This window comes from Primulina huaijiensis, chromosome 6 (genome assembly GCF_012295235.1).
Source record: "Primulina huaijiensis isolate GDHJ02 chromosome 6, ASM1229523v2, whole genome shotgun sequence".
In the NCBI taxonomy this organism is placed as follows: domain Eukaryota; kingdom Viridiplantae; phylum Streptophyta; class Magnoliopsida; order Lamiales; family Gesneriaceae; genus Primulina; species Primulina huaijiensis.
In genome coordinates this window covers 22,480,527-22,502,252 of record NC_133311.1, presented here as the reverse complement: position 1 = coordinate 22,502,252, position 21,726 = coordinate 22,480,527, and the positions used below count along the sequence as shown (strand labels likewise).

The 21,726-nt window shown below is 34.5% G+C and overlaps 2 protein-coding genes across 15 annotated transcripts; one reads left to right on the top strand and one right to left on the bottom strand.

Moving 5' to 3' along the window:
• LOC140979355 (uncharacterized) lies at positions 1-2,654 on the top strand. Of its 3 annotated transcripts, none has more exons than XR_012175722.1 (10): positions 1-185; positions 365-440; positions 531-570; positions 768-826; positions 898-935; positions 1,091-1,154; positions 1,252-1,305; positions 1,878-1,979; positions 2,223-2,332; positions 2,433-2,654. XR_012175722.1 is itself a non-coding variant. In XM_073444712.1 (10 exons), exons 1-9 carry the CDS (start codon positions 7-9, stop codon positions 2,277-2,279), a joined length of 669 nt encoding a protein of 222 aa, XP_073300813.1. In that variant the 5' UTR covers positions 1-6; the 3' UTR covers positions 2,280-2,317; positions 2,433-2,654. The 3 variants fall into 3 exon arrangements, 2 of the variants coding, with proteins under 2 accessions (XP_073300813.1, XP_073300812.1); XM_073444712.1 differs by having other exon boundaries at positions 2,223-2,317; XM_073444711.1 differs by having other exon boundaries at positions 2,223-2,654.
• A 903-nt stretch (positions 2,655-3,557) lies between these two features.
• On the bottom strand, positions 3,558-21,245 carry LOC140978412 (protein MICRORCHIDIA 6-like). Of its 12 annotated transcripts, none has more exons than XM_073443409.1 (22): positions 21,060-21,245; positions 19,322-19,428; positions 14,291-14,403; positions 13,829-14,140; positions 13,552-13,626; positions 13,414-13,448; positions 12,801-12,879; positions 12,585-12,674; positions 12,444-12,516; positions 11,021-11,099; positions 10,038-10,166; positions 9,823-9,921; positions 9,595-9,693; positions 9,310-9,447; positions 9,046-9,138; positions 8,265-8,316; positions 8,065-8,176; positions 7,542-7,753; positions 7,307-7,419; positions 4,673-4,752; positions 4,473-4,515; positions 3,558-3,818 (listed from the first exon to the last, which is right to left on the bottom strand). In XM_073443409.1, the coding sequence occupies exons 4-22, from the start codon at positions 14,130-14,132 to the stop codon at positions 3,708-3,710; spliced, it is 2,016 nt and encodes a 671-aa protein (XP_073299510.1). In that variant the 5' UTR covers positions 14,133-14,140; positions 14,291-14,403; positions 19,322-19,428; positions 21,060-21,245; the 3' UTR covers positions 3,558-3,707. The 12 variants fall into 12 exon arrangements, 11 of the variants coding, with proteins under 11 accessions (XP_073299510.1, XP_073299504.1, XP_073299507.1 ...); XM_073443403.1 differs by having other exon boundaries at positions 20,999-21,243; XM_073443406.1 differs by having other exon boundaries at positions 19,322-19,389; positions 20,999-21,243.
• Between the last annotated feature and the right edge of the window lie 481 nt (positions 21,246-21,726).

Sequence of the window (21,726 nt, the reverse complement as noted above, 5' to 3'; positions counted from 1 at the left end):
ATAATTATGAATTCGAAAGAAATAATCGTGATTTCTGCAGCCACCATTGTCGCTGCGGCGGCATCCGCCGTTGCCGTTGCCGTGTACTTCAATTCCAGGACCTCCAGTAACCACAGCTCGCATAACAGCGACGTCAAGAGGAAATTTTCCCCTCAGAGCCCATTTGATCCAGCGAAACGAAAAGGGTAAGCTACTGGTCATGTTTTGTATGAGTATTACTTGTTGGCGGGAAGTTAGATATAGAAAAGGAGGCAATTTGAGTCGAGATTTATTCAAAGTACAAGCTGTGGAGCACAAGGTGCAAATACGTGTGGACAATACATTTTTTTCTTGCAATAATCTATTTAGCCCTTCATTTTGGTAGGTATTTGTCATGGGACGACTATTTTATGGCAATTGCTTTTTTATCAGCAGAGAGGTCCAAGGATCCAAATAGACAGGTCTATCTTGTTTAGATCTTCTTATAGAGTAACTTTTGATTTTGTCAGCTTTTTTTACCCTCTTTGGTTTTCTTTTCCGCTGTACTACAGGTTGGCGCTTGCTTGGTGAGTGAAAAGGGAATAATTCTAGGTAAGATTTCTTAATGGACATGAGTTTTTTTTTTTTGGTTGAAGAGTTTATTTTGCAAGCACAACATCATGTTAATATTACTGTGGATCCAACGTCTTATTTGAGCAATATCCAACATCTTATTTGAGAAATCTGTAGTAAGGAAAAAGAAAATATTAAAGCAATCTCAGCTTATCTTCATGGTTGGTTGCATTCAGGCATTGGTTATAATGGATTCCCCCGTGGCTGTTCAGACGACAAGCTTCCATGGGCTAAGGTTGGTACTTTTCTTTATCTTTATAGAGCCAATTTCTATACTTGTATCTTACTTGTTCCCTGTTCTCTTAGAAATCCAAGAATGGGGATTCCCTCGAAACAAAGTATCCGTAAGTACCATATTACGACATTCAAAATATCAGCTTTTTACTCGAATAATGTTTTAGGATGTTTTTATCTCAAATCTTTGTTTTGTTTTCTTCCTCTGTCATTTCCTCAATTAATCCCAAAGTTTCAATTGATCTTTGTTTGTGGCCTCTTGCAGTTACGTATGTCATGCTGAAGTCAATGCTATTCTAAATACAAATCATGCATCTGCTGAAGGGCAAGTTAGTTCTATTCTTATCTTGCTGTCACAATGATTAATTTCTTTTTGGGTCCAGGTTTGACATTTCTGATAAGAATGTTTACAATTTACCACTACAGAGGCTTTATGTCACGATGTTTCCTTGCAACGAGTGTGCAAAGATAATTATTCAGGTGAACGTTACTACCTTTTTGGATCTTGTATGTAAGTACAAACCCAATATGCTATTAAGTGTTTTTGGGTTCTTGCGTGTTTATGATCAACTTTCTCATGTGTTTGTGTTATATGTCACACATTAGCTCCACAGGCGATTTTCGATTTGTAACTTAATATTGAGAGTGTCTTTCCCCATTAGAATGTTTTTTTTGGCTGAGCTCTCCTATTGTGCTTATGTCCTGATGATAATGCACTTGTGACAATCGAAAAGATGGGTGATCTGCAAGTCAAGTGGCAAGCATAACTTTATTTTGGGATGCATTTTCCCAAACTAACATAGTTTGTTATCCACTGTTATTATCAGTCATGAAAACAATTTTTATGAAACCGATGTATCAAGATATACTTTTGCACAGAGCTTAAAATAGGTGCATAATATTTGAAAGATGTCAAAATTAGAAATAACCGTTGTAGTTATCAATAACTTCTATCAGATTGTTATCTTTTCCCTCCAGCTTCTAGCTCTTTGATCTAATCTTTCCAAGTACTTTTGCTCTATGATTTTGGTAATGAATAGTTTTGTCTTCAGTCAGGGGTTTCAGAAGTTATCTACTATGTTGAGAAGAGATTGGATAATCCAGATGTTGCCTATGTAGCGTCTCACAAACTTCTATCTATGGCTGGTGTAAAAGTAAGCCAACTAGTTAAGTTTTCTGCTATCATCTTGATCTTAAACTTTTTATCACGATGCATCAATGAGATCTCTCTGTTAGAGTCCCCCTTCTCCCCATAGGATTCAAGAAAAAGCGAACAAGTAAAGAAGGCAGAATAAAAGAGAAATGACAGGATTTCTTCGATTTATTACCAGCAAGCACATTCTACTGGATGCAATGATTGATGAATTTATTCACATCACAGTTTCTTGATTAATTAGGTAAGGCGGCACCAACCTCAGATGGATCAGCTCTTGATCAAATTCAAGGGTTTGTAGGAGAGTACTGGCCACTAATCTATTATATTTGATGCATAGTAAGTATGCTTAGAGTAAGGAATCGTCATGCCCTTTTTCCTCCTCGCATTAATGAAGACTTAAAATGAAACTATTGGAGTGAGAACTGAGTTGTTCCTACAACATTTTGAACAGAAAGGCCTTGGAGATTGAAAGTCCTTTTTTGGCTTGAAAGCTGGAATGGATATGTTGAAAGGCTTCGAACATTTGGTCGGACACGTTTTGTGTGGTATGTGCTCGTTTGAAGATTATTCTCGTCTATGATTGATTTAATCCTCCTTGCAAGATGCTGTATAATTTTTGTTATTCAAAAAGACGTGAAGGATCTCAAAACAATATCGGCCAGCTTATTGTGGTTTTGTATCGCCTTAAAGAACGTGCATGGCACGCTTCTATTCTATAAATTTTATCCGTTTTTGACATACAAAATTTGTTAAAAGTGTTTTGGTTGGGTTTTTTTCTTCATTAAATGTGTGTCCACGTTCCTAAGCGCTTATTGTCTTTAAAAAAAATTGCTTTTTAAAAAGTTATATCCCGATTATTTCTGAAAAATTTTCGATTTGACATCACTGGACAAAATTTTAAAATTTTATAAGTAAATAATAGGTATCCTTATATTAAATTTTAACGATACAGTATACTTACGAGTTTAAAAACATTTATATAGTCCTAGAAAATTAAATACAATATTATAAAATAAGATCATATTTATAATGGGAAATATAACCAAACATAAAGTGAGTTTGTGATCTATATTCAGAGATATACTTCTGGAAAATATGTTTTTTTTAAAAATTTGATCTATATTTCTTACTGTTCAAGCCTTGTGTTGTCTGAACTAAACAAATGAGACGGACCTAGGATGTATTAATACGACAACAATGTAGTTTTCAACTCTACAATATTCACCTGGAGCAAGTATTCTCCAGATGTGAAATTATCCAACCCCGCGCATTTCTAACATAACTACGAAAACTTTACTCTAATTTTTCTTTTATTTCTTTTATTAGTGTTTTAATTTTATATAGAATTTTTATTATAAAAGAAAATATTTATTAGTATTAGGACATTCATCCACCACTTTAAATATTTGAAAATGGATAAAAAAAAATTATTACGTAATTAAACGTGATGTTTTTTTTAAAAAAATTATAATGAGTGTTGTCATGATTTTTAATATATTTAATTATACGTGGTTTGGGTATTACATTTTCTTCGCAAAACAAGAAAGGGAGTTTTTTAGGTGAAATAATCAGAGAGACCAGTGACAAGAAAACTTACGACATTTATGCATATTTTGAAAATTGCAGCAGTAAATGACCAAGAAATGATGCAAACAAATTTTACGAAGTTAATACGGAGAGATTGAAAAAAATAGGAAGAAAAAATTTCTGAAAAAAAGAGGTTGGTCTATGTTCGACGACTATTTTCCCTTTTAACCCTGTCCAAAAATTTTGATTCAAGAAGCAACCGGGCATACTCCCTTTTTGCTTCCTGTATCTCTGCCCTAAGACGTGTTACCTGCATCCGCATGCACAAAATATTTGAATTTTCAACAGGAACGAAATAAAACACAATATGATATTATAATAATGAAAAAGAAAAATAAGGACCAACGATGTTTTACAAGTTAAGAGCAAAGCAAACGATCCTACCATTTGCTCAATCATTTGATAGTCATTAGGGGCAGTCTTTTTGCATGTTGGAGTCACCGCTCCATGGTTTCGCTATTTTCATATACCGCACGTTTCGTGTGAAATGTGTAATTTTGAACTTTATGTCCCATATTACTGCGTTACTTAAGCTTAAATATACTGATGCTGTTTTTCAACTTAATTACACACACACTATGGTAGATGTATAGCCAAAGCACGTCTGACGTTTTTCACTTAAAAACACTCTCCCCAACCCCCCATTCCACAAACACAAGCTCGTGTGTGTCTCCGTGTGCATACGAACATACATTGATTTCTTGATTCTCATTTCTCACGACCCTACCTTCTTCATACCAAACTCCCTATAAATACTAGTTAGCCAATTTAAGAAATGGATGTGCAATTGGGATTCCTAGAATTAATTATAGGGCTCGAATGAAATTGAACATTCACCCAATACCCACAAAAAAAGGCCGGCAATGAAGGGTTAAAGCATAGTGCACAAAGTGATTCGGCATACCTTGAAATTGAGTTCGTCCTCGGTCTTCTTATATTCTTCACATCTGTTATTTTAAAAGAAAGGCAAGAATTAGGATTAAAAGTGTAAATCATAGGTCGAAGTAGATTTTTCCCAGTAGATTTTGGTTGCTTCACTTTGCCTCTAGGTCTTAAGACCAGTGAGGTCATTCCTAAGTATTTCATTCAAACATTTAAACTTACAGAGCATGAAGCTTTTGATTTTCTTGAATTGTGCTAACAGCCTCCTGGGGTTCCAAAATGTTTGTAGGAGCAACAGAATGCTACAAAAAAAGGAGCTACAAGTTGGCCAGAGATTTCCTCGTGGAAAAATATGAAGAGTGACAGATGAATAAGGTAAAACAGGCCAACATACTTGAAGCTTTCATCAACACAACACACCAGAGCATGTCTCATTAAGCTAATGTTTGATTCAAGACAATAGTTATGAGAAAAATCAATTTGGTGGCACGATGAACAGACAAACCCATAGTTACAGAAGCTTCAAAGTTGAGTCACATGAGAGAATCATGCCCAACAAACTATAGGTAATATATTTTATTGAAAAAAAACAGGACTTGGCTTGTGTAAGCGGAATTTCATTTTCGAAAAGGATGGCAGAGCACAATCACAAGGGGTTGTGATTTTCATTGACTGGACTCAACCCGAAATGGTCTCCGGCATAGCTCTCTAACTACACAACCAGATCAGACATGATGTTAAAGTCTCAATTAAGTAAATAATTAACCAATAAGATTAGTGATGTCAATAAGTTACAGTTGACAAATTTTCACATAAAATTTAAAGATTGATTTCCACCACAATCAGCCTTTCGCCAGAGTATACTGCAGTTATGTGTTCGACGGATTTTAAATTGTGTTAAGTAAACATGGAAACCAACAAATAACTCAAACTTCATGAAACCTCAAGTTTTTGGATCTACTATGCCTTGTACCAGAAAAAATAAAAAGCCTTTAAGAGGAGAAACAGTTGATAACAGCATCAGGTGAAATTTTAAAAGAACAGCGACAAAAATCTGCAACGGGTAAGAATTAAGGACAATCCGCTGAAATCAATGATGATGTGGTGGAAGATTCAGAAATAAGGAATTAATTAGAAGGATTTTATCTAGTTATCTTTTTTAATATTGTATGCATTCTATTCATAGATATGAGAATTACAGAAGATTTCTTTCTAGGGAAATTATTTATCTTCCTCGTATATAAATGGCTAATGTTGGCAAGGAATAAGAATATCCAGAATTCTAAAAATCAAATGGTGAATGTGAGATCACGAGGTTCTCTCAAAACGAGCCTTAAACCTCTATCCAAAGTACATTTACCATCCCATAACATGATCCAAATCTGAGACCATAACAAGTTGGTTTAAGAGCGAGCCAGTCGTCCTGAGGGGATTCCAAGCATTATAGCCACAGTTCGAAGCTTTTGAAAATTTGTATCAAGAGGACATGGCAGCCAATGAAAGAAGGCAACAAGCTCTTCTTGATCAATTGGAGGAGATGTCCAAGTCTGTCAACAATGTAATTGGCCGAAGATCGGGGCAAAGACAGCAGCAATCAACGGGGCCCCACCTGAAGGACATCGAGACAGCGAGGATGACTTATCAAAAGTACCTCAAAATTTGAAGCTAGACTTTCCCCAGTACAATAGCCAATCAGACCTGATGATATATCTTAGTCAACGTGAAAAGTTTTTTGACACCAACACAGGCCGGATAAAGACAAGGATTGGTCTCTTTCCACTTTGAGTGTGACGGCGAACACTGGTTCCTCAAATGGGAATGAGATCGACCAAAGTTAAAGAGGGAAGAACTTGAGAATTTGCGCTTAATCCTTGAGATACTTCTACAAAATTGTTCTTGAAGTGGTGGCGAATTTTTCAGAATAGCAAGGGAGTGGCAAGATCATGGAATATCTCATTTTCATGCTTGAGGACAAGCACGATTTCCAATGGGAGACAGATGTAACGGGCAAGAATTAAGAACAAACTAGTGAAATCAAGGATGAAGTGTTGAAGATTCAGAAATAAGGAATTAATTAGAAAGATTTTATTTAGTTTCCTTTTTTTAATATATCATGCATTCTAGCCATGGATAGGGGAATCATGGCAGATTTCTTGCTGGAGAAATTAATTGTCTTCCTTGTATTTAAATGGCTATTGTTGCAAAGAATAAGAATATCCAGAATTCTAAAATCAAATAGTGAATGTGAGATTGCCAGGTTTTCTGAAAACAAGTCTCAAAAGCCTATCCAAAATACATTAATTATCCCATAACATGATCCAAATCTGGGACCATAACAAAATCCAATATAAAAGCGCATTAGAGACGTCAAAAGTTCAAGGAAAGAGTCATCAAACCTCGTGCAAAAAATTGTCTGATAAACCATACAAAGTTTAATACATGATTGCCAGGTGATTGATGAGAATATTCAGTCAAAATCAAGGCACGTTTGTCATAAAATCTCAAAGCAGATACAAGAGTGGATCAAATTCATATTCCCAGTATGAACAAAGAAAATTATGATGGAAAGACTTTCCACATTGTCAACCTACGGTATACGTTATCACTGCATAACCCTTTTGAACTGCAATTGCCAAGTAAATTGGGAGTACAACTTTGACATTGGTTATGACTTTCAGAGGATGTGTGTAGGAACACGTGTGATGGTGGGTGTAACTTGTAAGTAGAACCATGTTTCAGAATTCTACTAAAATGAGAGTATTTTATTGAATTTCTGAAATAATTAGGAATGGCACAATAAAATCCAGGTTTTTCTATAGTGGCCATAAATGACAAATATTCAACACGAGCGCATACCTGTACACCTTGACCATGAACAGCAGAAGCTGTTCTGGGCCCTTTCACAGCCATCTTTTTTTCCCTTTCAGATTCAACCACGTGATCATTCTCTTTCCTTTTCAGAGCCAGTCCTGTGAGATCAAATGCAAGACATCTTCAAGTTAGGTACAAGAATGACAATCTTTGGAGTTTTTTTGCCTCTCCCTTCAAGATTGAGCATTCTAAATCCTTTTTGAGTTTAGATGAAAGATACCACGATTTGGTGCCATGCGATTCAAAGAGGCATTCACTTCATGTCCAGCAGCTACAGATAATTTTGCTCCAGCAGCCACCAAGGAATCTTTACCCAACAAAATAGGTTCATATGTGCCACGACCTTGTGTAGTAGAATCAGAAGAAAACCGTGCAATTTCTGGACGGAGTTGTTTATTAGGTTGGTAACCAATAAGTCCACAATGATGATCCCTGTCAAACTTCAAAAATGTTCATAAGCACAAATGAATCTCATCTTTCTCCCATAAGCAACGTTAAAGACCAAATCTTGAATTTTTCAAGATGCAGATACAACCACTGCAAATGACATCATATAGTACGGACAACAGAGACAAACAGGATAACACGTTCTTCTTTCTTACAGAACACATTATTTGTGAAAACGTAGCAGATGCTCATGTACTTCTCAACTCATTTTGTTCTAGGTGATGAAGATAAGTTGAAAGCCAATACTATCAAATAAAACAACTCCTCCTCCAAGTTTCCTCAAGCAAATCACTTACCAATATTCCTGAGTCATATCTTTCAAGCGGGTTTCAAGCTTTTGGAAAACTGGAGTTCTCTCAAATTCTTGTTTATTGTGAGTTGGCTCGATAAAATTCGCTTCCAAAACACCTGCCATACCCTATAGCAAGTCAGGTGACAGAAATCTGGCACAATAAGGTCAAATATGGCAAGAAGTAACAGGATACAAAACACTTACCCACAACACCTCTGCCTCTGCAGGAAGAATAGCTTACTACATGCCAAAACGGCTGCAAAAGAAAACATTATGGGATGCATATGTAAGGTGCATGCAGTTGTAAACTGTGAGCACCTCAGAGAATATCATTATATCTTCATTGTTTGGCATGTCCGGTTGATTTTTCTTACTAATAAATCTTTTTCATCTTTTGTGTGTTTGAGGGGAAGGAAAAGTCATGAAATGTCTTGGGAGACGCATATGAGAAAAATAAGATAAGATCAATGTCATCATAATTCATATTATATACTTGCCATATGGTATTTATCTTCTAGATAGTGCACATGAACACAAGGCCAGAGTCCATTCTCAATCAAACAGAATTGGACAATAGAAGATTTCTCAAGTCATTCAAGAGGCAGATCCATCAACATCTTCAAAAAATAGTAACAAAAGCATCGACACAAATACATAACGTCAAGTATGTAAGCTAACATCTGTTCATTTCATGATTTCAAAAGAAAACATCATCCCTGGAATTTAATATTCCTCTGCTTTCACCGTAGCCTACTTAGTGGATGTTAAGATGACTAGTGCGCAGAATTATAAACACAAAATTAGCGACCCAAATACATGTGTCACATGACAAAATATTGACCTATCAATCATTCTCCACTAAAACAAATACACTTTATTCTCCAAAAAGTTTCTTTTCACAAGACAGACCATGAGTATTCCATGGTGTATTATACAACTGGCAAAGAACAAAATGTAAAAAAGTAATTAGTGGAAATATATTTACCAATATCAATCTATTCTTGTGGTAAACATTGAAGCCGTGAATGTTCACATTTGGAGCTTCCTTTAAAAACCCAACTGTCGTAACAACCTGACCCTGCAGTCATAAAACGAAGAATTGTAGCTCACAAGTTTAATAACATCAAAGTTCAACAACAACCAGAAAGGTTGTGGCCAGTTGTTTCAATGAACTGCATTAATGCATATGGGTATTAACACATATGATAATTTTGTCCGTGCTAATAAGTACAATGAAAGCTGTCCCAACCTCCACATTTTGTGGCTTATACAATATGAACTCAGGAAATTTGAGATCATTGGCAATGCTGTGATAAATGACAACTCGTCCACGCAATAATATGAAGAAGTTCTGCGGAATTCTCAAGTATAAGATTGATAAATATGCCTGCAGGGGTGAGAAAACAAAGCATTAAATAGGTTATGCCATGCTATCAACACATTACAAAGAGTAAAATAACAAAGTATTAAATAGGTTAAGCTATGTTATCAAGACGTTACAAAGAGTAAAATATTTCACAACACCCAAACATACCCGAAGTGAACAGCGAAGACGATTAGCAAGATGATGTTCACTTAATGTCATCCGATAATGCATTTTTGGGTTGGTTTCCTTCACAGATATGCAAATATCCTGATAGCATCAAACACGGTAAAGATCAACATTAAACTTACAAAATATGACCATTCATGGAGAGGGGGAAATAAAACCCAATTGACTAGAGCACAATATATTATAATTGATTTCAGAGTAAATATGAACCTCTGGATCAGACTCAAAATTGAGCTCCATTTTTCCTTGATTGTCATTCCATAGATTGTAGATTATTATCCTGGTGCCATGAAGACCGACAACCTCACACTGTTCAACAGAGAAAAAGTAGAAGATCCCAAATCATGGTTATGAGAGGAAAATATAACTTTAGATAGAGAGAGAGAGAGAGAGAGAGAGACTAGCCCCCCAATAGCTAAGCGTACTTGCTTCAGAAGTTCAGCTTCCGTGGAAAATGGAGACCACTGCAACAAAATGGAAAGATTATTCTCATGATGTTGTTCGTTGTGTAATGAATTCCACGTGCCTTTTTGAGTGTCAAACTGATAATCAACCTGCACAAATGTAAATAGATGGTGAGACCTTTCAGGCATATCCAGCATGAATTACCATCTTTAAAAAAAGAAGAAACAAAAAAGAAAAACATTCCTCAATGTGAACAGTAATGTTAATATTGATTACTGAGACACGAGAAGAATAAAACCACAAGATTCAGCAATACTTCATCAACTTAATATAAAGGATACACCTACTATGATTTCACAACAACGTGATTGATTTTAGCATCTGAAGAAATTTTCAAAAATAAGCATGAAGCTGAGCTGGCTACGAACTTTTGGAATACTTTAGACGGTTGTGATCTTCTAAAAGTTTTTGTTTCAGGAGTTGCTATTGTGAAAATCTGTATGCCTAAACTTTTCTCGAGAACCTTTTCCTTGATTTTTCCAGACACTGTATAACGGCCCCCCGTTAAATCTATAACTAAATTAATTTCCAGTTCTTTTTTGTCTCCATTTTTCCAACAATTACAGGACAACACATTACGCAGCATAATCATTACCAATCATATCAACTTCTCAAGAATGCTAAAATGAAAAAAAAAAGGGTGGTGGAGGGGACGAGGTAAAGGCCTGGACTTTCTTTTTTCGTCATTACTGATTAAAGGACCTGTCCCCCGACAAACGTTTCAACCAACAAACAGGTAGTCATGCACGTGAGATGTTTTCAGAAGAATGCAGAAGAAAATTTGCTCATAAAGGAAAATTCTAAAAATAAAAAAAACAGATATAGAGAGAAAAATATATTCAATTTTCTATTCACCAGTTTTACTGCCAGTTGTAACTAAAAAGAACCAACACTGAGAACTAAAACAAGCCGTCAACAAAATTAGACCAGGACAAAACCTTACCATGGGAACCACTATTCTGTCATGCCGTGTGTGCATTAAAAATGTATATGATAGAAGACCAACACTTTGTGTCGAATTCCTGGTCACAAATAAGGAAGGTTATACACATAAATAAGGTCAAATTAGGATTCAGGAAAGAAATATAAATTTAGTATGAAAATTGATCAAACTAATCGTTAAAGTTAAGAATGAATCAAGATTGTGATTCAAAATTTGGAATACTTAATAGATTATTTGCATATAAGAATTGGAAAGAAGGGGGTGGGGGTGGGGGTGGGGGGGGGATAACAAAGTACCCATAATATAATCTTATTTTGACGTATCAAGGAAATTTTCTGTAGAAGATGTGCGACAAAACATTAGCATTTGTAACAACCCAAATTAGCAAAAAGGATAAGTGATTGTTGTCAGTAAAATGAGCATATAAATATTGTAACCATGCTGAGAGACAAGATTACGAATTCAATGTTCTGCAGCAGTTATTTACATAAGTATTTTTTTTGGTTTTTTTTAAGAGAGAGAACCATTTACAATGAGTCTGACGACAGAAAACACGAGTATTGATAGGTGAAGAAAACTCGGTAACGCAATACAGAACGAAAATCTTTTTACCTAGTGTAAAATTTATTATTTATTCTTTATTAATAATTAATCATATTAACTGGCCAAAGACGGACAACAGACGGAGGAGAGGTAGACAAGATATTTATGAAGGTTTATGAGCACTCTGAAAAAATTGCATTAGCTTAAATTGCACTTTTGGCCTTTAAAGCACACCAAAATGCGTACTTCATGCCTGTGGCGTGTTGGAGAGTTGTCCTCGGTATGACTAGACACAGGCCGATCCTTCTCGTGTCTTGAGCCTAGAAGCACACCTTGTGCTTTTAATAACTACCATCAACCCCTTATTTATTTCTCGATTTTCAAGAACATCCCCAATACATCACAATAAATAACACAACTCACTCCATTCCGATAACCTCCTCACATCTGAGAACAAGACAATCAAATGGGAAATTGACATCAGGATCGAAGGTTCCCCCCAGTTGATGCCTCCAACAAGGACGGTTCCACAGTTCTGTAGCTCGTTCACCCGCACAAGCACAATTCTTCAGTTTTTCAAAGAATTCATACCCTAAATCTAGGTACTTAATCCATTATTTTCACATATACGAGGCAATCAGAAGGATTTCAAGCACATACGAATACCTCAATTACATGACTACGTCTCAATAGAACATTACACAGAATGCAAATTAACTGAGAGCTCACAAATAAATAGATATGCATCATAATACCATATACGAATACCTCAAGTACATCTCAATAGAACATTACACAGAATGCAAACTAATTGAGAACAAAAAAATAAATAGATATGTATCATAAATACCACTAACCGAAAAACCAGAAAAAGAACAACCTGTCCTTGCAGCGACTGAAGACAACAACATCAGCACCAAGTCTCATTGAACTGGTCTTAAACCCATTTCCATCTGAAAGGCTAGAAGTCAACTTCTCTCCAGGAGCCATATGGTTAATAAACGATATTTTTTACGCTTACACTGTCCAATAGTGGTTTTTGAGTTCTTATCTGAAAAACCAAAACTAATGCATCGTCGCATTGCTTCTGGGCCCATTCCACCACCATTGTCTAATAGAAAAATCATCACGGTTTACAATTATGTGACTTTAAGTTATCGATCACAGAATGTTAATTAGAAGCATAACCAATTAACTAAGATTTATATCATGTTATTTGATGAAAGCAAAAAAGTACCTTGAATGAGTAAGGCTGGTGTCCCATCCCTTGGGTTTGAGGTTTTATCTATTATGACAAAGGTGGCCCCATTGTGTACCTACCAATCGATGAGACAAAACATGAATACCAAACCAGCTTTAGCATTAGCACTCATTCAAACAGGATGGCAGAACATGCAGTAAACTTGCAACCTGCATCCCTCAAAGATATCCTATCCTTTCCGGAAATCAAACTCAATACACAACCCCCGTCAATGCTAAGTCGGTTTGATTTTTACCACTAACCGACTAAATACAGGGACAGCAAATGTTAATCATTGTCACCTTCAGATATTTGTCATCCTCACTTTGCTAAATAAAGGAGATTCCACAGCAAGGCAATTTTAATTCAAATAAAATCCATATGTCACCATGGCATTGGCAGGGAACAATATAACCTCATCAGAATTAAACAGATTATTAAGATTAAACCAAAGTTTCAAACGTCAAACCTTGAAGCTAGTAAGAGACTAAGAGTGCAATCAGACAAATATGACAACAAAGCTTCAAGGTGTATCTTTACATCACCCACTCCTACAAGGCAAAATGTAAAAAGAAGGAAGAGAAGTGATAAAACTTTAATGTAATATCACCTCATCCACAGCATTATCGACCAGTTCTGCTATAGCTGTGAAAATTGAAGTCGAAAAAGGAATAAGAAAAATATACTTGCAGCCATATCCAATAAGATATCTTCAAGTCAACAGGGAAACAACATAAGTAGTGCATACCACCAAACACCCATTTATGTGAAGTGGCATTTGAGTGAAGAAACTTGGGGTGGATACGAAGATAACCTGATCCAGCTGAAAACCAAAGAGCACGATGTCAGATTACCATTAGTTGAAAAAAAATTAATGGTGGAAAGGATAAGAAATTGCTGGAACCACATTCAAAATTTAAAAGCTGATAAAGCAAGGTAATGGTTTGTGTCTAAGTTCAAAATTAGAATGTCAAAGATCATTTATCACAAAAAGGAGAAACATCAGATCTCTGAGAGCATAACACCTCCACAGGTGGGTTTGGTGGGCTTGGAATTAAGCGTCTCGTCATAGTTTCCAGCATTCCAAAACTGCCTGCTAATGGGTGCTGGACTTATTGATGATGTGGAGCAAAGCGTTGAATCATCAATTGAAGACTGCCCTTTATCCGAGATATGTGAGCCACCATGTTCAGTATTTAAAGCACCAAACCTACTATTCTCTTGTGACTGCAAAGATATTTTAATCAAATTTTGCTCCAACTTAACAGCTTTCTGATCTACCTCTCCAACACCATGGAGGCTACTTAAATTGACACCGGTAGAGCTCATTTCAGAGACTGGAAAGGAAATGAAACATGTCAGTGAGTTATCATACCAAAAAATGATTGCAAGTTTACTTTAAAATATCCAACATTGAACGAGGAGAAACTGAATTTTCAGAGAATGAAAAAACGTGGCATAGTAAACTTTTTGAACAACTATTGTACAGTAAACTTTGGATAAACTTTTGCCCGCCCATTGAATGTACCGACAACTTTCCTGTCATCTTTGTCAGAGTGGGAAAAAAACTCCCGTCACTCGTTGGACAATCACATACTCCCTGGTTTGAACAAACCAACTTGTAGTCATTTGAAATACATCTAATGCATACAAGTACAACAAACATCAAGGGAGGTAAATAACACTCTTTATGGGTTTGTCATTCATCCAAACAGGACCATACCTGATATTTTTTAGGCCTCTGTCAAACTCCAAAATTTGGGCCCCTTACAACAATAATATTCAATTTTTTTCACTAATTTCCGCAAACAATATAGAGTTTTTAAAACTAAAATTGTGGAATTTTGGCTAAAAATAGCTTAAACAGTTTCCTACGAAACACAGAACTTTTAAGAAATCATCTAATTTTAAGTGGTTGTGATGGTTTCTTTGACAAAATATTGAAAATTTTGTACTTGAGCACCAAAAAATATACAAAGACAGAAACAAAAAGCATAACACAAATCCAATTAAAATTCTACACAAGTTTGAGCATTTACAACAATAATTACAAGTTGAGTTTCATTTTCCCAACCCCGTATATTTAATCTAATCCAACAGCCTGTTATACTAACAGATGTATTAAATTTTTCAACGATCAATATTCTTAATAATGGGAAAAATCAGACTTTTCGTTAAATTTTAACAGAAAAAAAATAAAATTAAAAGAAAAGAAAAGATTTTGCATGTATACCTGAGAATCTAAGATTGAAAGTAATAGAATATTGCAAGGAACTAAGATATGGCAATTGGTTAATAATGAAAGAAATACTAGAGTCATTAAACATGAAAAAATTGGAGGAAAAAATCACTGCAAAATTTTTGCAATTGGTTCGGAACTAGAAGATGACATCCCGTTATCACAAACAAAGAAAAGAATAGTCAGATTTATTTGAGAAATTACTAACATAAAAACACAAGAACATAACAAGAAGCAAAAATACTTTGAAATCTAGAGTTTGGTGAAGAACTTGTTCGCTTGATTGCAAGGGTAGGCAGCAGCCGTCGAGCCAAAAAAACGTAACAACTAACATGTAATACTAACATTTTTTCAAAACTTTGGGCCTCCATTTAGAGGAGAAAGGATCTTCTACAGTGCACAGTATGATGTTGTGCAATGTAAAGCCGTTGGATGATCCAACGATGGTGTTGTGCAAGGCACCAAATCCAAAACCTATTCAAAGTGAGCCTGAGGCAAGGTCTAAGCGCCTCTCAGGCCTCGCCTCAGGTCCGGCCCTGCATCTGAAACACCTAAGATCGAGGATGGACATTATTCTTCAGGGGTGTTAAAAATAAACCCAACCAGCTAATTCGACCCGAGTTGACACGAAAAATATTAGGTCAGAGTTAGGGATTTTAGGGTTAGGGTTAAATCAGGTATGACCTGAAAAAAATTAGGTTGGATTAGGTTCGGGTTGACCCAAATTAAGAATCAGATCACACATCAACCCGAACTCACCCAACCCATTTATATCCTTTTCACAATGTAAACATCCTAGACATTTTATTTTAGAGTTAAGTTACTTTCTGATGCTTGAAGATTTTTTTTATTTATATTTATATAACACATTTCATCGTGTGATATTTATTTTTGTGAAATATTTGAATTTTTTAAACAATTATTTCTTTTGTGGAGAAATAATAATTTAGAAAATTAAACTTTTAAATTTAATTTAAATATTTAAGCACATGAAACATAATTATCATACTTAGGTGAAGTTTGTTGTTATGTGTTTAGATTAAAAATATTACTAATATGTGGTTTGAATTTTTTTAAATTATTTTGTTAAAGAATAAAATAGTAATGTTGCATAGTAAAAAATCATATAGTTGATCGAGTTCATCGGGTAGGTTCCGGTTTATAGTTTTTGGGTTGGGAAATTTTTGTTAATACCCATGCTTCAACCCGACCCAAACTCACCTGATCCATCCGAATTGACACCCCTAATTTTCTTGCGCCAGGTCTTTGCTCAGCACTGTTGTAGAACAGTACAAAACATGTTCAAGCATCTTAGTCATCTGCTAAACATGCTTTAACACACTGTCAACTTGGGTTTACTTTTCCTTCACGCAAGACCACCTAACGATTATTTGATTTTATTTGATAAAACCTAGGAGCGATGAGAAACCCACAATCACTGTGCATGAGTTGGAGCATGAAACTAATGAATGGCTTCTCTATTAAGGGCTGATGTACTATGTGGGCAAAGCTGGGCTTTTGCCCATCAGGAATTTTGGGCCAAATTTATTTAATAGTTCAGCATCTACTTTGAAATAGTCCAAATATATCTTAAATTATCCTGGCTTAATATTGGAGAATTAAGCCAAAATTTGTTAATAGTTCAACCCATAACTTTTGAATAGTTCAAATATAAATTACATTCTCCTAAAATTGAGGGAACTAATGAATTTTTTTTCATTACAAATATGCAATTTTTTATGTTTGTATGTAATATTTTAGATAAATTATTTTGTTTGATAAAATTTGGGTGTGATGTTTCCAATGTTACTGTTAATTGTATGTTGAGATTATTAATTATTATATACTATGTGTTTTTTTAATATTGAGTTGAATATTTTGTAAAAAAGTTGTCATTTGTGTCGTTGGAAAGGTTGGACTCATGTCGTTGGAAAGGTCAGAATGAAGATGAATTAGTGAGTTACTGGGATGAAGACAAAAATCGAAACAAATTTTGCTCACCAGATTAAAAGTTTTTTGTTATATACCTGATCAATAGCTCATTTTGCCTAGAATTCTTACCATTTATAGACAAGCCAAAAGAGAATAAAACAAAAGTTCCCCAACATTGAGTCCATATCTCTTGCCCAAAAGGTTGCAAATCCCAACAAGGACTTGAAGTCCTCTAATCTAAATAGCCAAGGATTGGGTAGGTTATAGACATCTTTGATTTTCGAATTATTATCCATTAAATGCTTAAATTTACTATTAACAAGCACAAAGGTGCAAAAGAGGGCTAGCTTGTCAAGTTTTAGGCACAAATGCATCATACACAAACTACATGCCCACAAGTAACACGAGACCATGAAGTTTCAAAGACACAATGTATTGAAGCCTAAAACTAATATCATTATCTCTTCCACGTCATTAAAACTTCTAAGAAGTAGAGCGATTGATACTTCATTACGTAATTGTTCCTACATTATCTATCCATAATTTATAGCTATTGAGGGTGTCAAGTGCCAACATGCTTCGAAACCAAAAATAATTACGAAGGTGCAAAGCGAAACAAACTTAAAGGGCGAGACTTTCAGTGATTGCATTAAAGTATTTTACCAAGGAGAGTTGAATGTTGCATGAAGAAATGATTAATCCTTTTCGTTCACAAATCATTTTGAAGAATTGAAGAGAAAATTAAGCAAACCTACAACATGTAGTGCTTAATTGACATACTAACTAAAAATCGAGTCCATGCTTGCCTCAAGGTATGGCCGAGAGTAGGCATCCTTTAGGATAAAACCCAAATTGTTTTTATGCTTTGGGATGAATATTTATAAAAATTGGAACACGAATCTAAAAATGATAACATAAAATGACAATAGTGTTCCTCAAATTTCTCCAACATTAACTATTCTTGCACCAATATCTTGTCTACTGCTTTCTTCATGAGGTATACATGCCCCACCCCCTTCAACCCTCATCGCAACATACTTCATGACCCTCTCAACCATCTCACTCATACGCTTTTAGTTCCTCGATAACTCATTCATTTGCAGCTTCTACTCACTCAGTGTTAATTCCTATTTACTCTTCACGGACTCCATGCCGCTAACATTGTTGCCACCGCCTCCATTAACCCGCTCTGCTCGTAAAGAAGCTTCTTTGCGTACGGGATGAGATAGTCCATTTTTTAGTATTTGCATCCCAGGTTGCCTCCTTATTGGCCCCTTGGCTGTATTCTGGGTCTGCAAGGGCAAGCTTGGCACACCAATCCTTTGGGGTGAAGTGAGCTACGGTTTTTTGGGCTACAATGGTGTGGAATTTTTGTATTGTTTGCAAACATGCCGTCACTCTTCGGTTGACAGCACAGGGAAAGCTATTTAGTAAAGACAAAATTCCCTTGGGGGTTTTGGGAATAAGCATTGTGTTTTAAGTTGTGTTATTGACAAGACTATTGAGCATCGTTCTTGGCTCTGCATATGGTTCTCCATGTAGATATTTCAGAGTGATCTTAAGTGGTTTAAGAAGCTATTATTGGCACTTCTAGACTCACTAGGCCAACCAAAACTACAGCCTTGTGCGGTGTTGAAGAGAAAAAAATTCCCCTAAAGGTGTTTTTCCCAGTCCAAGCAGGCCTGATATGACTATCGTCACCCACCTTCACCCACCAAGGTTGAACACTAACTCGAGCTCAGTTTTTTTGGCCTGGTCAAATCTCGAAAAATGACTTATTTTGAGCTCAAGTTTGGTTTGACTTAGAATCTGGATTTAGCTAGTTTAGTTGTCAAGTTATTAGAACATAACTGATATGTTAGTGGACGTGAAATTGCCGGAGTTATCGACTAGCCATTTGTACCAACAGTCCAATCGCTTTATTATGTGTGAGAAGTATCGATTGTAGAGAATGCTATCATGCAATTCATGAGTGGTGAATGGAAATGACAGCCTGGATACGTAAATATTGTGTATATGCAAACAGTGATTTTCAAATATCATATAGTAGATTCCTGGGGGTAGAGAGATTCACCTTCCAGTCTCTATAATTCCTATGTAATATTTTCTTGTGTGTAGCTAAATTTTTCACTTTACTTATTTACTCGTCTGGTCGAGCATTTTCAAATGAGTTTCATCATTCCGTTGAAAAGGTTTCCGCGACTGTTTGTTTCTCAACCCAAATCTATTGTATCACTCCAGCTTCAATTATCACAACGCACGTGCACCGTTTTAAATCCTATTACACACAATCTAACTATAATTAAATACAAATGTCAAAGAGATATGAAAATAAAGAGGCTTATACCTTAACATCAGGCATTATATTTGGTCCTTGAACCCTTCCACCTTCGCTTCAAACGCGAACAGGTTATCCTACGAAAGAGTGGTGAGAGTAGTTTTCCAATTGTCCATCTGAAATTAAATTGATGTGTGTTTCTTATTTTTATAGAAATGATTAATAACTCAAGCTTACAAGGCCTTTATATAAGCTTCAAAAACTAACCCTATGTTTGGAATCAAGGATTTGGTGGGATTTGGATTTATAAATCCTGATTTTAATCGTTTGGTTAGTTGGATTTTAAAAATAGAATTGGATTTTAAGGGATTTGACAGAATTTGACTGGATTTCATTGTGTATAAACAAATCTTCTCAAAATTGGTCAGATTCGATGTGATTTAGATTTGAATAAACCTAAAAAAATATCCATAAAAAAAAATTAATTATTATCCTTCTACCATCTTTATATATAATGGTTGGATTAAATAACAAATTTATTTATTCATTATTTTATATATTTGATTCTTGAGATCTATTCTTATAATTGTCATGAATATTGAACAATTCTTTATTCGATAATAATATATTTTTCTTTTTTATAAATTTAGGATATGGTTGAATATTTAATTTTGAAATAATTTATTTCGTAGAATTTAAATTTGAATATTTAGATATTATGTTTGATTATTTTATTTTAATAATTCATTTTGTGTTCGTTAAGATTAGTTAAGAGTTTATATAGTATGTATAACACAAATACATAATTGAAATGATATTGAGAAATATATGATAAATTTAATTTTAATTTTTCAGTTTTTTAATAATGTGAATAAAATGTTTTAAATATTGATTTATGTAAAAGATATTAAGATTATTTTAGTAAAATTTTAAATTTCCAAATTCAAATCTTGTTTTTTCCAAACAAGAAATGAATTCTAAATAGAATTTTTAAATTTCAAACCAAACACAAGATGAAATTCTAAATCAATGGATTTCCAAATCCAATTCTACTTCCAAATCCAGATCTAAAATTTTAAGCATCTAAACACACCGAAATTTACAAGGAAACAAATCAAATGTATGGGAAAAATAAATTGGAATAATTAGCGAAATCTCAACAAAATCTAACCAAATATAGAATATATATTTACCAAAAAATGGTGCAAGTTTTTCACTAAAAATGAGTGAGAGTCTATTTATATCAGGGCAAGACGGTATTTCAAAGTTTGGATTAAAGGAGAATTGAGCTGGTTAGAGTCATATAGGTATAAGATTTCTATCAAGTTATGATACAAATCTGAATCAGATAACTGATAGTTAGTTATATCCAGAACAATAAAATGTTAATTATTACCAAACCAGATCAATATTCAAAAATATTAATTATTAGCAAACCAAATCAATATTAAAAATAATTGGTCATTGGGGGGGTTTACATACATTTTGTTTAAAGAAAATACAGATATGGGATAAACTACGGAATCAGTTATATGGGTACTCTTCTACCATACAAAACCATATTTTACAGTCTAAATCATGCCGAAATCGAACTTCATCAAGTGCTCGAGGTTAATCAAGGAGACCATACAATTGACTCATTCAACTTTTTTTCTCGGAAACGTTAAGCCATCAACTGAAAAGTGGGAAACTATCAATCCATTATATTCTTTTCAGTGAAACAAAGACCCAGATAACTAAAAATACCTCGACGGAAGTGAATACTCCGTTGAATTGGACTTTACACTGGTAATTTCGTATCACTTACCAGTTAAACCACTCGCGCGCGTATATCAGATGGGTAACGGTTCGCTAAGCCTCGGAGGAATCGAAACCCTTGGCCATAATAGAAAGAAGGGAAATGTACAGATCACAAAATAAGAAAGAGAGGGAAATCCCATTATTATTATATCATTAAAAATGCCCTTTCATATACCGCGATTCATGTTTTTTGTTTTGTTGGCTACTGAAATTGAAAAACATAATGGAACAAATTTTTTTATGACATATCTACCACAAATGTTCACATGTATTTTTAATCGATGAAATCCTATACAAAATATTAAAAATATAGAATTAATATATGATGTTTAAGTATTAATTATTTTAGATCTAAGATAAAAGATAAAATTTTGATTATAAAATTTGAACTATATTATCTCGCAATTGCTACATTTATTTGTGTACTCAAATATCATATATTATATATCATGTCTTAAAAAATTGATACCGATATATCATATATGAGTAACATATCTTTAGGCTCTGTTTGGTTGAGTATATTAAATAAGGATAGATTAATAGTCAAATATTTATCGTTAAAATTTTAAGATGTTTTAATAATCATTTTGACCCGGTTTAAGATCCAATTTTATGGATAACTATTTGATCAATAGTATTGGATCTTAAACCGGGTCAAAATGATTAATAAAAAT